We start from the raw sequence: 15,577 nt of genomic DNA, 5'->3' as shown, positions 1-15,577 counted from the left end.
GCTTCTATTCTGTGTGTTTGTTCCTGTCCCCGGCTACCCCAAAAAGCTGCTGACAGCATGGTTGCCAAAGCTATTGCTAGGATGGGGGATGTCAGAAATAAAAAATAAATGTGTAAAATGTGGTGCACAGTACGTGTTTCAGAAATATTTCTCTATGTTAGTGTATGTATATTCTGGTGGCACAAATGAAATAGGAGTCCTGGGTAAGATGCACAGGTTGGTCCTTGTTGTTGTTTGTTTTTTTTTAAATCCACTCCACTTTTAAAGTTCGTGTTTTAAGAATTGCTCATATTGATGTTGAGTAGCGAGGCTTGCAGAAGTTTCCTGTAAACTACATTATTTTTGTATTGCCTTTTGTCAGTTCTTTTTTGATGCAGCTTGCAAAGTGGACAAGAGATTAAAAGTTGGTGGGTGGGATGAGGCTGACCAAATCAAATAGATGTGGATTTATTATTAACGATGGAATTATTTGGACCAGAATAGAATTTTAATTCTTACAAAGCAGTAACTTCTAGAATACACATACCGTATATGGAGCACAGTATTAGAATAATTCAAAATAAGTATTCAGTAAATTATTTTTTTAACTGAAACAGAAGTGAAGAAATGTAAGGGATCTGGAAACCAGAAGTTCTCTGACTTTTGGCTTACTAAACCAGGAGAAAATTACCTCTTCCTGCAGGTCTGAGTTCGGGCCACAAGTGAAATGCTTGGTTGTTGTTTGAAAGTCAAGGCATTTCATTATGTTGTAGGTGAAGAACATTGGAGGTGATCTGCTTTAGTTTCATCAACAGTGCTGAAAAGAAAGTACAATAAGACTAATCATTTCCCTGTCCTTTAGTTCCTGGGACAGAGGAAAATGTGAATACAGTTCTGATTAGTGGTTGCAGATATGAAATGGAATACTCATAAAATAATACCCAATTAAAGACACTGTATTTGTGTTCCAATCATGTCTCCTTTTCTTTGAGCCTTACTTGAGAGAATGAATGGGACAAAACCTGTTTTCAAAGCAGTAATACAGAACCGGCATAGATGGAGACTGTATGCTAGGTAGTAATTAACAATATAGGGTTATGTTTCCAGTACCGTAGTAGTAGCCTTTCAAAAGGGCAAGTTGTTAGCTATCAAAGACATGTATTTGATTGCAAAAAAGGCTTCATACTGACATAACATTGTGTTGAGTGCACAGTGTCCTTTCTGAACATGTCTTCTGTTGCTCTTGCACATCTTGCAAAATATAATTAAAGTGGTCATTCTTCATATGTTTCTTGTTGTAATCTTATGCTAGAAATGAGTAACAGGAGTGGTTGAGTACATGTTGAGTTTTCAGATAAGTTGCTTGGAAAACTTCAAGTGTAAAAATGCCAACTCTTTAACAATGGTTGACAATGGTTTTTAGGTCATTCTGTGTCCTCATGGCATGTGGGGCTTTTTGTTCTGTATGTAGACCAAGTGTTTCATGCGTGGTCCATTTTTACTTCTTAATGCTTTTTATTTTGTTAGCCGCAGCTTGGCAGAGGCTTGTTCAGAAGGCGATGTAAATGCTGTGCGGAAGTTGCTAATCGAAGGACGAAGTGTGAATGAGCACACAGAAGAAGGGGAAAGCCTCCTTTGTTTAGCCTGTTCAGCAGGATATTATGAGCTTGCACAGGTAGGTTTTGTGGCTGTTTTCTGTATATCTCATCATAATAGGTAGTTATTGAATTGATGTTTTTTTAACTTGTGCACCCGAAGGCGGTGTTAAAGTACTAGAATATGTCAGTTAAATGACAAATGAGGAGTTGCCCACAAACTGTGTGTTGCTGATGGATTCCTTGTGCATATTTTTCAAGTGTCTGACACAAAACTGTTCATGAAGGTGTCTTTGTGTAGCATTTTAACCATCTCAACGTTCTGGTTTGTTACCTAACAAGGCTGTTGATCATCCTTCTGTTCACAGGTTCTTCTGGCGATGCATGCTAATGTAGAAGACCGAGGTATTAAGGGAGACATAACGCCTCTAATGGCCGCTGCTAATGGCGGGCATGTCAAAATCGTCAAGTTGCTGCTAGCTCATGGTGCTGATGTGAATGCACAGTCATCAACAGGTAACTAAGTGATAGAGCTTGCTGAAAACAATTGGAAGGCTGAGACTTGTGACTTGTGGGAACTTGATGTGCAAGTTTGGTAAGAATGGCTCTCAGCTGAGCATAGCTCTTCCAAGGAGATCTCTTCCTCTAGGTTTTACAGTTTGGCTCATGTATTTTTCTGTGTAGCTATAAGACAGTAGTTGGTTGTGGACATAAGTGGATTAAGTCTATTACTAGCTGACAGGTATTTGCATTTGCAGGGTTGGTGTACTGAGAAAATAATTTGGTGGCAGGTCTAGTTAACCTAGGGAAGAGAGTAAGCATGAGAAGATGGCCTTTTTTGCATGTTTCTTGGCAGTTTGGGAGGCATTTCTGTTTGTGACCAAATTGCTTTAAGAAACTTTCCTAGTTAATGCAGCTGTTAATTGGAGAGATTCTGTGTAGTCTGTTATCATGGGCAAATTGATTATCGACTGTAAATGATGAGGCAGGTTAGGATGTGAGAAGATGTGCATGTGGACATTTTTTAGTGAAGTAGTTCTAAGTAGTAATACTGCTTTGTTGTTTTCCTGCTCTAACAGTGTGGTATGTCCCTGCTGATTAGCAGGAAGGGTGGTGGGATTTTGTGGTGCAAGTTGGGATTAACCAGGAGAAAAATAGGAGGAGAATTGTATCAGTACTGTTACCAGGCACGTTTAGATCTTCAGCTTGTCAGCACTGAGTTGTGTTTTGTAGTTATTGCTTTTTCGCCCTTTATTTTTTATGGTAGTTAACTCAGTAAAAGCAGTAAAGTGGAGCACCAGGTTCCCAGTAGAAATTGTCAAATTTGATGTTGTGTTTTTTAAAACTTTTTTTCTCTTCTGCCTCTAGGCAATACAGCCCTTACATATGCCTGTGCTGGAGGCTACGTAGATGTTGTGAAAGTACTGCTGGAATCAGGTGCTAGTATTGAGGACCATAACGAAAATGGTCACACTCCCCTGATGGAAGCAGGAAGTGCCGGCCATGTGGAAGTGGCCAGAGTGCTGTTAGAAAACGGCGCAGGCATAAATACGCATTCCAATGAATTTAAGGAGAGCGCACTTACACTGGCTTGTTACAAAGGTATAGTACCAAGGCCTTTGCTTAGGTGTGTAAAGTCTTGACAAATATGTATTTATTCAGCCTTGTTGTCTGTTATGAAATTAATTTAAAGGCTATGAATAGACACTTAGACTTTTATCCTGGCTTAAATACTGCATAGCACATGGGTACCATATGTAAAATGATCCTCAGCATGGAGACTGTAAGTACTAAGATACAAAACTTCTGTTTGAGTCCTGTAATGCTTTGAAATATTTTTCTCTTAGTTAAATTAATTCTGAAGCAAGAAATTAATTCTTCATAGAATGAGTATGATAAACTTTATGTAATGAGTATGATAAAGTTTATCTGTTTTACAAGATACGTCTGCTTAGGTACAGAAATGCCAAATAATTTGAAGGACATAGCACTTATAAAACATGCAGAATCTGGGGCTTTGCCTTTTCGGTGTCAGTGCTTAGGCACCAGGACTTTCCTGCCTTCTTTGGAGTATTAGGCAGCTATCTTGCATCATCTGAGCAAGAGACGAAAATGTTTTATTAAAAAGCCAGATCTGTTCAAACAGAGCAGTTGTTGTAATAGTCATTTAGTATATGTTTTATTAGAGCTATTGGAATGGCTCTTGGAATCATAGAATAATTGATATTTGTAACAGAGATACTTGCTCTGGCATCACAGTAGGTTTTTCTGCCTTGAACACTCCTGGTGCAGTGTTACCGAACACCTTCACAAGCCCTGGTAGTTGTCTTTGTGATGATTATCAGGGCAAAGGCTCTATTTGAAAGAGCATTGGGAACCCAAACTATCCACTCCCTGAAGAAGTAAGTCTGGGCCCTGAATCCTGAGGTGAGCTTGGAAAGCTGAGTTTTAAAAAAATAAATAAATAAAAATCTAAAAATTTCCCCTTATCCACGTATGTTCTGTCAGTATCTCTTGAATTTGTGTTACTCCAAATCTCATGTTTAGGAAGTAGAAATATGGTACTCTTTTTTTTTTTTTTTGTGTTGCTTGCTTCCTGTAGTAGAATGATTTTGGGTATTTGAGACCAAGAAAGTTACTAGCTTCTCCCAAATAAAGGGGGAAGGGTGGAAAACAACTGTAGCCTCATTTTGGGCAGTATCTGTGTGCTTCGTGTTGTTGCTAGGTGTATTCCTAGTGTTAAGATTTAGCTTTATTCATGTTGAGTTACGAAGCAGCTTTTTTCTGGCTTGGTTTTATGTTTGCTTCTTGAGTGAATCATAACTGTATAGTGGAGTTGACTGGACTTGACGTACCTCCAGAACTTGGGAAGCTATAGCCATGAATTAATGGAGTGGTAGAGAGTAAATAATTTCCAAAAGCTTTTAAGTGCCTTTGTAGTTGGAGGTTTTCTATAGGTGGTCAAATTGTACAAATTTCAGCGTGAAGGTCCATCTGCTTTGTTTTGTGGCCTAAGGATTGATAGGAGCTCAGGGGCTGTTTACAATACCATTTATAACCACAGTAACCCTAAATCCCTAGTGCTGAGCAGGAAGAAGCAGAAAAATCTGTCAACCAAACAAAAGGCTGTCATTCTGTAGTTGAAAAAAAATAAGCATAAGGTCTTCAGACATAATAAATCACCCTGGTAAACCTGATGTTTGCACTGCTCGGCTCTAATGTCACCTCAAGGAATGCATACAATACAGACATGATTTAAGCCACTAAGTGAATCGGATGGTATTTATAGTGAGTATGCTATTGGGCTTCTGCAGTTGTTAAACCTGTAGATATGAACTTGCCTACTGAGACAGTTTTACTGACATTTTTTTCTTGTAACATAGCCTTTTGCTACCTTAATTATATTATGCTAGACCTTCTCTGTGACAGTTGTGAAATGTACCTGCTGAAAGTAGTTTGTAACTGTTAAGTACTTTCTCTGTACAGGCCATCTAGAAATGGTGAGGTTCCTTTTGGAAGCTGGTGCAGACCAGGAACACAAGACAGATGAAATGCACACTGCTCTGATGGAGGCTTGCATGGTAAGAGATGCATGACTTAATCTGTGAGGCATATGTATTGTCTTTTCACTTGCAGGAGATGAACAAAGTGATTCCTTTTGGCCTCTTTTGGTATCAAATCCAACTGTGTGATATTTTGATTCTCTGTATGTCACGAATTTTTGTTACACAATGAAGCAAAAATGGGAAAAAAAAATCATAGTGGAAAAATGGTACTTCCTAAAACAGTAAAATGAAAATTTTTGCTCCCAGGGCTGACAAAATAGTTAATTTCTTGAGACAGTGAGAGAGAGATATTAACCCATTCTTTCAATAACAAGGTTTATGTTATGTCTAGCTGCACTTACGTTTTTTTTTTTCCTGAAGTGGTAGGAGTCAGCAAGTAAGGCTCTGCTTGTCCTGAAGCAGCTTCTGTAGGCTGTGTCTGCCTTTGTGTTATGTCAGTTACTTTTGGCTTTTTGTCCAATAATAATCGTGTAGGGCTGGTTTGATAAGAGATACTTTTGTGACCTCAGTTCAGAGGAATTCATGAGTTGAGAGATAGCCAGACGTAAACACCAGTTAAGTATTTAAAGAAAACATAGTTTTTAAATGCTAATTCTGTCAGTTTCTGGGACAGCAACTCTGAGCATACAATGTAGAAATGCTTTTTACAGCCATCTCCAAATGAAGTAACTTAAAGAAGATTGAGAGTGGCTGTTGAAATGCTTTTGACTATTACAGTATTCACTAAATATGGGTGATGAATGTGGTTGTAACCTGGCTATTGGAAGCATTTAACATACCTAGGCATGTTTAAGGAGTTTGTAAGCCAAGTTTTCATCTTCCCATGTTGGTGGTTATGTTTAGGGGTGTGTGTGGGACTTGTTTCAGTATGATTCACCCAGTCACTTATCATAGAATCCCAGAATAGTTTGAACTGGAAAGGATCTTAAAGACCACCTAGGTCCCAGCATCTGCTATGGGGCAGGGACACCTCCCACCAGCCCAGGCTGCCCAAAGCCTGGCCATGAACACTTCCAGGGATGGGCATCCGCAGCTTCTCTAGGCAACATGTGCCAGTTCCTCACCACCCTTGTGGTGAAGAATTTCTTCTCAGCAATCTAAATCTATCATACTTTGATTTAAAACTCCTTGTCCTATCACTACAATCCCTGAAAGAGTCCCTTCTCAGCTCTCCTGTAGGCCCTCTTTGGGTACTGGAAGACCATTATAAGGTATCCTTCAATTCTTATCTCCTCCAAGCTGAAAAACCCCAACTCCTTCAGCCTGTGTGCATAGGAGAGGTGCTTCAGCCTACTGATTGTTTTTGTGGCCATCCAGGAAGTTCACGTCCTTATGCTGGGGACCCTAGGGCTGACCTTGCTCCTTGAAAACACAGCATCAGAGGCTGTGTGGGGAACAACTAGAAAACAGAAGGGGAAATTGTTAAGAAACTTAATTAAGAAAAATACTTCCATGTTGCTGGTCTGTTAATCTGAGGTAATTGTAAAATGACAGCATAAAAGAGATTACCTTTTTATAAAATTTAATAAGACTGAGAAGAAATCTGATTTTTGGTTTCTTGTGTTGTAACAAATATTGGTTTAACTTTCACTTGAAAAGGTTATGTATGGGTACATCTCAATGCTGAAATTGCAAAATTGATGCTTGATTTAACATTATTCCAAGCTTTTGTGGTGAAGAAAACTTGTTAAATTGCAGTCTTTATATGGTGTTTTTGTTTGAGGTACTCATAAGCTTGAACCACGTATGTAACTCTGGTTTATCTGCATCACCTTTAAAGTGCATATCTTACTGGAAATCCATTTACTGCTACATATGGGCTCAGGTTGAGGTTTCAATTCCTTTTGCTTTTTCCTTTGGAGTTTACTTCTGCGTAACTGTGCTCCTTGATTCCTTTTTTCTGCACCAACAGTTCAGGCTTTGTTGTGCCCCCTTTCAGAGAAGTGAGTACATTGGTATGAGTTAGCCCTATACTGTTTAATACCAAGGGTTGGCAGGATTAGCACAATGAGAAATTCAGCCAAATACCAGTTTTCATTTCTAGAACTACATGTGAATTGGAACCTCTTCTGGTGGAGAGAAGGAAAATAAAAAGGAACAGAACTAGGCTCCCCCCCCTTAATTTTTATTGTATTTAGTTAAAATAAGTATCTGTGAATGCCTTTGAGGCTTTGAAGAAACCTTTGTTGTAGAGGTTTCTTTTTCTGTTTAGGGTTTGTAGCTACAGCATGCTTAGGTCAGAAATTTTGTTAATGCTTTATGCATATGTTTTAGTAATTCTTCATCAGTATGTACAATTTCAACATAAAACTTAAAACTTGCCTCCTTAATTACTTTCTTATTTTCACCTCTAGCTAGATTTGTTGTGGGTTGTGTTGTTTTGTTTTTTGTTTTTTGTCACAAGCCTTGTGTAGTATCTTGTGACTGTGACCATAGAGGACTGCCACAAATGCTTCTTAGAAACTTAACTTAGTAGTCTTCCCTTTCCTGAAATAACAACAGTAATGATTCTAAATTCAGCCACTGTTGTCTGTTGAAAGAAGTTAATGACTGCAAATAGGGGGATCATTAACAGTGGCAGTTCTCAAGAAGTCATTAGAAAGCAAGGCATGCAGATAAACAGGACTTCAGCTATTCTTTCTTAATCTGAAATATTAATAAGTGTGCCATATAGTTATGGATTCTGTGCTTGCAGTTAGTTCCCTAGAAGACGGCAATAAAATAATCTTGTTTGCAGTAGTCTTTCATCAAGAGAGCTTGGCAGACTGCAGGGAACGCTGCTACTTTGTGGAGCTGCGGAGCGAGCTTTCCTTGCTTTGTTTTACTCCTTTCCCCATGTTCCTCCACCAACAGACTAACACATCCATTGGACTCAAAGAAATGTTGGGACCCATTTCTTCCTAAGCAATAGGAAAACTTCTTGGTGTCCCATCTTTCCTCCGGAAATATTTCCTAAGTGGGCATTTCCACACATTCTCAGAATTAATTGACTGAGAGATGGTTGATGTTACCAGGATCTTCGGTTTTGCTTCAGAAGGAGCAGCTGTCTGTGGCAATATTTAAAAAGTTTGCAGTCTGAAATACAGCAGAGGCTTCTCATCTCGACATGCTTTTCCTGCAGTAATGCAAGAAAACTGCCCTTTAGGATAGCACTGAATTGAGTATATGTTAGCGAATTTATCTGTGGCACAGCATTTACATACAGGCCTAAGAGACTGTGTGAACCTTGTCCTACAAAGCATTCAGGAAGACTTCTGTCCAACAGCTTTTTTTATACACAGCAGTAGTGGTTTAATGCAAATGAGTTGTTAAGCAATGTGACTTGCCTGGTGGGAGCAAAAAGCAGGTTTGTCTAGTTTGGGCTTCCTCTTACTGAAGTAATGTAATTTTCTCCAGTAAGGGACGAGTACTGATTGCCCACACGGGTTGATCTTCAAAATGTGCCTGGTACACTTGTGCAGATTCATCAGACAATGTTTTGTAATCAAATAACACTTACTAGGTGTTTTAAACATATTTTAGAAGAGCTGAACAGCACCATCCTGTTGCAAAGTTTGTTAAAACAGAGATAAAAGTCCCTTGTGTGGTTAATCACCAGCAGTTATTTTCAAGACTGCCCAGTCCATGTACAAAACTTAGAAGCATACTCTTATATTGCTGTTTGCCATGCTTGAGCTAAATCAGTCTATAATGATTAGTGAGTTATTCTGCACCATCCCTGTATTTCCTCAAGGAAAGAATCTTTGTGGAGTTTTGGAGGTTTTCCCTGAAATAATGTTGTCACTTAATGTAGGAAAAAAAAAGTGAGTATGTCCTAGTTAATGGCCTAGATCTTTTTCTGAGACAAAACTCTGCTGTGCTCCCTGGAAATGATATGGTATAAAATGCTTCAGATAAAGAGGTTGGAATGTGTCAGATGCAATTTTGTATTTTGTCTGGGAAACAGCTTTTAAGGTTATGATTTCTAGCTTCTTGACGGTAATGATGGCTTTGGTTTGCTGTTTCTTGGTGAGGATGTCAATGGCTTCAATTGGCTGCTTCTTAATAGTTAATCTGAGTTCAGAATGTACTTACCTTGTCAATGACAACCTCAAGAGAGCCTTGTGTTTGTGGTAAGCAGCTGCTTTTTTTATGCTGCCCTCCTGTGTTCTGTCTATCAGGCTTTTCCCTGCCTGGTTACTCCAGGCTTGAATGATCATAACTTCCTTCTGGAGAAAAGCAATGTGGAGATTTTCTGCTGTTGGACTACAGTGACCAAGCTGATTAGTCTCTGTTATAAATAAAATCAGATTTTAATGGCATTTTGATATGTCATTGTCAGGATTTCAATGTAAGCATACAGCTGGAAAGTCACTTCAAGTTCCTGAACCTAGGTGTGCTAGAAATATGACAAAGATCATATGCTCAAATCTTTTTTTTCTTTGTTATCCGAAGGAAGCAAGCAAGCAAATGCAGGAGCTCCGTTTGGGTAACCAGTTTTACAACTTAACAGTACCTCAAGACTGCTGCCAAGGGAAAGCCATAGTTTGAGGTGGCTCTTGTGATCTAGGAGGAACTCCTGACAAATGGTCTTGCTTTCTCCCTCTAAGGGAAAAGACTAAACAAGTCCTGACTGCTCTAAAATCAAGCAGGAAGTGCAATAGTTCTGCAGGTGCCAAGAGACAAGCAGTGTAGTTGCGCATGGCTTTTTACGATAGTAAGGAAGCAAAATTGTTTAACTTAGGCCATGCCCTTTCTTTCATCTCCCTCCCCAAATGCTGGGAATCGGTAAATATTCTGAGGTGCTAGCAGTCTTCATAGAGATGAGGACCAACTGTGTTTCTGATGTGTTGAAATGAAAATACACTGCATAACAAATAATGCAACTGCATGTTGAATCTAAGTTCCCTCTTCTTGCTGAAGCGTGGAGCCTTGACGTTGTGACCTGTTGACAATGTATTAAAGGCTTTGTAGTCTTTTAGAAGAACATTGCAGCCTGTTCTCCTGTCCAAGTAAATAGATTGATTGGATTCTCTTAATGCTCTCATTTAATACACTGCTTTGCCTCATTAGTAGTAAATTTGTTGAAAGAACATAAATGCACTTTGGTGGTAGCTTATTTCCTAAAATTTTTGCTCCTTGCATAAATTTGACAGTCTTCAGTTCTGTCTGCATTGTTCAGTGAAGACAAATACTAGGGGTTACAGCATCTTGGTATTGTTCGTGTGGAGGAGGTATGCTTTTAAAATACTGTCAATCTTGCTGGGCTGTTTTTTTCCCTCTGACTAAAGTGATAGCAAACACTTGAACTCGTATGTCTTCTGTGAAGTCAGCCAGTCTGCAAGTTGGAAAGCTTGGTATGTGTATACTGATGCTGTTTTTGAACAGTGCACATCCAATAAAAGCGTTCCTGAAGTTCTTCCAGTTACCTGTTTAACAGTGGACCTTTAGCCTTTATCCAAATATTTAAGAAAAACTGTAAGGAAGTTTTGTTATATTTTTGGACTTCCTTACTTGTTGCTCTTACGTGTCATTTGATGGAGTTTAGATGGTGAGTTCTTTAGGCTTTGAAAAAGAACAGCAAGTTTCTTTTTGTTACGAGTTCTTAAACTGTTTTGGTTTTTTTCCTCTTCGTAGGACGGCCATGTGGAAGTGGCAAGATTACTTCTTGATAGTGGAGCTCAGGTGAACATGCCTGCTGACTCTTTCGAGTCTCCGTTAACTTTAGCAGCCTGTGGTGGGCATGTTGAACTGGCAGCTTTGCTGATTGAACGTGGAGCTAACTTGGAAGAGGTGAATGATGAAGGATACACACCGCTGATGGAAGCAGCTAGAGAAGGCCATGAAGAGATGGTGGCACTACTACTTGGTCAAGGTAACTATTGAAGTGCCTTCCGTTAACTACAATTCAGTAGGCATGTGTCTCCTTGTTTTTTTTAAATATATTACAGTTATATTGGTTCCTTTCTGAACAACCCATCACCCTCTTTTTGAGCAGTTCTTTAGCAAAATACTCTTTGTTATACTTCTGTTTGGTAAGTGGTCATCCTGAACTGTTCTTCAGAGCAGCTTTGCATTTTTCAGACAGGTATTTTATACTGAAGGGCTAATGTGGGTAACTTGCACTCTGCACGATATCCTTGGCATATCTCGATAATGTTTTATTACTGAAAAGCTGTGGAGAAGCGCTTTTGCGTTCTCAGAGGGAATCCCCGAGTAGTTAGAGGAAACTGAGATTTGATGTATTATGATTTTAGAAGGATACTTCTAAAATCATACTTCTTCTGAAGCTGTAGAAATGAGATATAAACTGATACCTTGTGCAACAACAAATAGCTTAATATGCTGATACTGCTTTCAAAAATCAGTATTTTCTGATATGTGTTTATTTTCTTGAAGGAGCTAACATCAATGCTCAAACAGAGGAGACACAAGAAACCGCTCTAACTCTGGCTTGCTGTGGAGGTTTTTTGGAGGTTGCCGATTTTCTTATTAAAGCAGGAGCTGATATAGAACTTGGTTGTTCAACACCTTTGATGGAGGCTGCTCAGGAGGGTCATTTGGAGCTGGTTAAATATTTATTAGCTGCAGGTATGGAGTAATTTTGTTAGTCCTTTTGTAGAAACTTAATGTAACCTTAAAAAAAAAAAAAAGTGTCCCCAAATTGGTTACACTTTGATTAGCAGCTTATTGAAGTTGGTTGCAAAGGTTTGTGGAATTGTAAATAATGTACTAGTTGGACCCTAATTTAGCTTTTATAGACTTGAGTTTATGTAAGTTTTCTGGGAACTTAAGTTCTGGGTTTTGGGTGGTGTTTTTTTTTTTCCCCTAGAGTATTGTTAAGTTATTTAATAACATTGTATATGTTGTACTGAAAGGAGAAAATTGTTTGCTACCTGATCTTATAGAAGATTATTAAGATACTTGCATATTTTCTGTTATGAACTCCATAAAGCTTACATGCTCATTAATACTGCTTCAGGGGCTAATGTGCATGCAACAACAGCAACAGGTGACACAGCACTGACATATGCGTGTGAAAATGGCCATACTGATGTAGCAGATGTCTTACTTCAGGCAGGTGCAGATCTGGTAAGTCATTATTTTATTTAGAAATTATAAGTAGGAAATACCGTAATTAATGACGTGTGTTTTGTTTCACGTTCACTGCTGAAAACTTGCTGTTGAGTGTTAATTGTTTTAATTGGATTTATACTGGTTTTTGACCTTTTTACTTTCAACTAAGCAAGAACTGATGATGGCTTTCTAACAGATACGAGACTGTTTTGTTGCCTAGAAGTGTGTAGGTCATATCAAAAACTTTGGCAGTTAATTCTTAAAGCATTTCTAAACCCTTCAAGGTTGCTTGTACAGCAAAGTTGAGGATTCTGTTTTTCTGTCTTCTGCAGTGCTGAAATGTACTAAGCTAGGAATTGGTGAGCTGATTATGGTTTAAGACTTGCATTTGCAAACTTGTTCTGTTACTTAAGCAGCAGTTGACAGTTCTGATGTGATCTATTTGGTATACCATAGTGGAATTAAGATAATGAAGGTCAGTTGATTTTTACACCAGGTTTGTGCACAAGTAAGTTACCGAAAAGTGCAGTTAAGCCTGACAAAACTATTTTTTAATCTATAATCACCAGCACGTGCTTTGAATACTTCTTATCCAGGCATCTTAAACCTGTACAAAGGTAGGTAGATGTTCGCATTTGTTGGCAAGATATACTTAAATGCTGTGCTGTTTGAAATTTGATGTTTGTAGACTGTCAAGCACTGAAAAGGAATCTTCCACATCTGATGTTTTCCAATTAAAAAAGCAAACGGTTGGATTATGTCCTTTTAGATGTGCTTCTTGTGATTCCTGAATTCTAAGTCTTTATTTACCTGTTCTAGGAGCATGAATCAGAAGGTGGAAGAACTCCTCTCATGAAAGCTGCAAGGGCAGGTCACGTTTGCACTGTTCAGTTTTTGATTAGCAAAGGTAAGTTTGTGTAAAGGCTTTTGATTTTGGCTCTTAGAGATGCTCTGAGTTAGGGACATAACATCAGTAGTAGTTTAATTTAGATTTGGTTGAAATATTTTAAAGTAGTTCAGTGATCCTTAAACTAGGCTCTTAACAATCACCTCTGGTTTCAGGTGAGATTAGTGGAAACTTCAACAACTTTTCAAAACAGTTATATTCCACTCACTAATTGCTAGTAAAAGCAGTAACAACTGTAGCATTTACTGGATGTTGCTGTGTTCGTGGTACAACTCTTGAGCACTGTCTTGTTCAGAAGTTCAATTTCAAGCACCTGTTTGTTTCAGCATCTTGATTATAACTTGTTCCATGTTGTCGGAACTATCAGCCGCAGCCTTATGCCACTGGGCGTGTAGTGTGCATACAGAGCTCAGAACTGTTTTTTTTTTTTTCCTTTCTTACCAGCTGAATGATATTTCTCTTAGCTTCCTAGTGTGGAGCAGGACTAGGCTGAAGTTACCAGTATGATGTAGTTTTTTCTCTGTAAAGGAAAAAAGCAGAGCTGCAACTGGTAATCTGCTTGCTGGCAGCCAGCTAAGATCCATGTGTTGAATCATTTCTAGAGAAAGATACCACTCTATAAAAAACTGGTAGCAAACTTAAAAGGAATAGGTTTGCCTACTGTGTGAAGGTTGGTATGAGCTAACATACCAGTTAGGACAATGGGCTTGGAGTGTTAGTGCAGGTAGTGTTTCTGTTATTCTTGGAGGCACATATGCTTAGGGTCAAATTCTACCTGACAAGACTGAGATGTTGAATTTGGTGACTGTGACAGGTTAAATGGGCTTCTAAAATAGAGTTTGACTTGAATTTTATATAGCAGTTGCAAAACTGCAGCCAAAGACGGTATTTTTGTGCTTAAGAAGGCGGCAAACTTGGTATCCATTCTCTTTTAGTAGAGGAGAACCAATTGAAGTCTTTTTTTTTTTTTTTAAATAATCTTTTCTCTCTGTTTTTGAAGGAGCAAATGTGAATAGGACCACTGCTAACAACGATCATACAGTATTGTCACTGGCCTGTGCTGGAGGTCATTTGGCAGTTGTGGAGTTACTGCTAGCTCATGGTGCTGATCCTACACACAGACTGAAGGTTTGTAACTCAACTATCTTCTTCTCTGACGTAGTCTTCCATTCATCTTATAGCTGAAGATATGCAAGAGAATTTACTTCTGTATTCTCTGCAACTGACCCAACACGTCATGATATCAGTAAGGTCAAAGAGCAGGTATTTCAGTGAAAACCACAAGCAGGCATTATGTTCAGTAATGTGTTTGTAGGAGTTGGTGTGTGGAGGAGCACAGACCTGTTAATTAGCATGAATCTGAAGGCTGAGCTCCAGTTATAGTTGAGGAAAAAGAAGGAAAAAAAAACAACTGTTTTTTAAGTTCAGTTGTGGACTTGCTGCAGGTGGAATATTAAGAAGTCTGAATATATACTGTTGTATCTCTCAAAACATTTCAGCATTATCGTGTTTTTCTAATAGTGTGATCTTTGCCTTTTTAGGATGGATCAACGATGTTAATAGAGGCAGCAAAGGGTGGTCATACCAGTGTGGTTTGTTACCTTCTAGACTACCCCAACAACTTGCTTTCTGCTCCTCCACCTGATGCTACTCAGCTGACCCCACCATCCCATGATTTAAATAGGGTAAGATTTAACAGCTGACGGTCTGTTTTGTGGGGCTTTGTGTGTGTGTGTTGTAGTTCTTTCAAAGTTGAAAGAAGAGAAGTCAATCATGTCATTTCATCTAGTGCTGAACTGTAGGTCAATTTTGAAAATCTGAGTTGTTGTGAAAACGAAGATCCTCTGAGCATCGCCGTGTAGTCCTTTATTTTTCCTATTCTGTAAAGATTATTGAAAAAATGTCAAGTAAAAAGCCAGTAACTGAAGTCTGCTTTAATGAGGCTATTCTTCAGAGTTATATTTGTAGCCGGCTGTGGCTTTTATTTCCTTTTGCAGAGTATAGCACTAGCACTGTACAGTACAGAGATGAGTCATCTTTGGCAAGTTATTTCCTAGGTGAAGAATGCCAAGCATATGGAAGTCAGGCGATCTCAAATGGTTAACTATTGAACTCAGCATATTTAAAACGTATGAAATGTTATTAGTTACCATGAAAGTCTGCTTTTCTAACAGGTTTTGTTTACCTTCTATTGAACTATCACTAGATTAGAGTATGAGGAAAATAATCTATTAGTATCCAACATTTTAGGCTCCTCGTGTACCAGTGCAGGCGCTGCCCATGGTCGTCCCACCCCAGGAGCCTGACAAACCCCCTGCTAATGTCGCCACAACCCTTCCCATCAGAAATAAAGGTCAGTCTTAGTTCTGGAGCTTATTTTCTAAATATCCATTAGAAGACTTAGGGTTGCGCTTACAGCAGAGTAGTGCCTATGAAGAGTGTTAATGAATTCAGTCAAGGAAACTGTCAATTTT

General features: G+C 38.7%; 1 protein-coding gene across 6 annotated transcripts in view; it reads left to right on the top strand.

The window, feature by feature from the left end:
• Window positions 1–15,577, top strand: part of ANKRD17 (ankyrin repeat domain 17) — an 85,771-nt gene that overhangs the window by 38,544 nt on the left and 31,650 nt on the right. For all 6 annotated transcript variants that reach the window (XM_068680396.1, XM_068680397.1, XM_068680395.1 and 3 more), the window contains exons 4-14: window positions 1,507–1,654; window positions 1,943–2,090; window positions 2,943–3,176; window positions 5,061–5,155; window positions 10,757–10,994; window positions 11,519–11,710; window positions 12,102–12,211; window positions 13,016–13,103; window positions 14,104–14,231; window positions 14,645–14,788; window positions 15,354–15,456. In XM_068680396.1, coding sequence (XP_068536497.1) covers window positions 1,507–1,654; window positions 1,943–2,090; window positions 2,943–3,176; window positions 5,061–5,155; window positions 10,757–10,994; window positions 11,519–11,710; window positions 12,102–12,211; window positions 13,016–13,103; window positions 14,104–14,231; window positions 14,645–14,788; window positions 15,354–15,456 — 1,628 coding nt within the window. The remainder of the gene's footprint in view (window positions 1–1,506; window positions 1,655–1,942; window positions 2,091–2,942; window positions 3,177–5,060; window positions 5,156–10,756; window positions 10,995–11,518; window positions 11,711–12,101; window positions 12,212–13,015; window positions 13,104–14,103; window positions 14,232–14,644; window positions 14,789–15,353; window positions 15,457–15,577) is intronic.

This window comes from Anas acuta, chromosome 4 (genome assembly GCF_963932015.1).
Source record: "Anas acuta chromosome 4, bAnaAcu1.1, whole genome shotgun sequence".
In the NCBI taxonomy this organism is placed as follows: Eukaryota; Metazoa; Chordata; class Aves; order Anseriformes; family Anatidae; genus Anas; species Anas acuta.
Note: the sequence above shows the minus strand (reverse complement) of the source record. Positions and strands in the feature narration are given on the sequence as shown.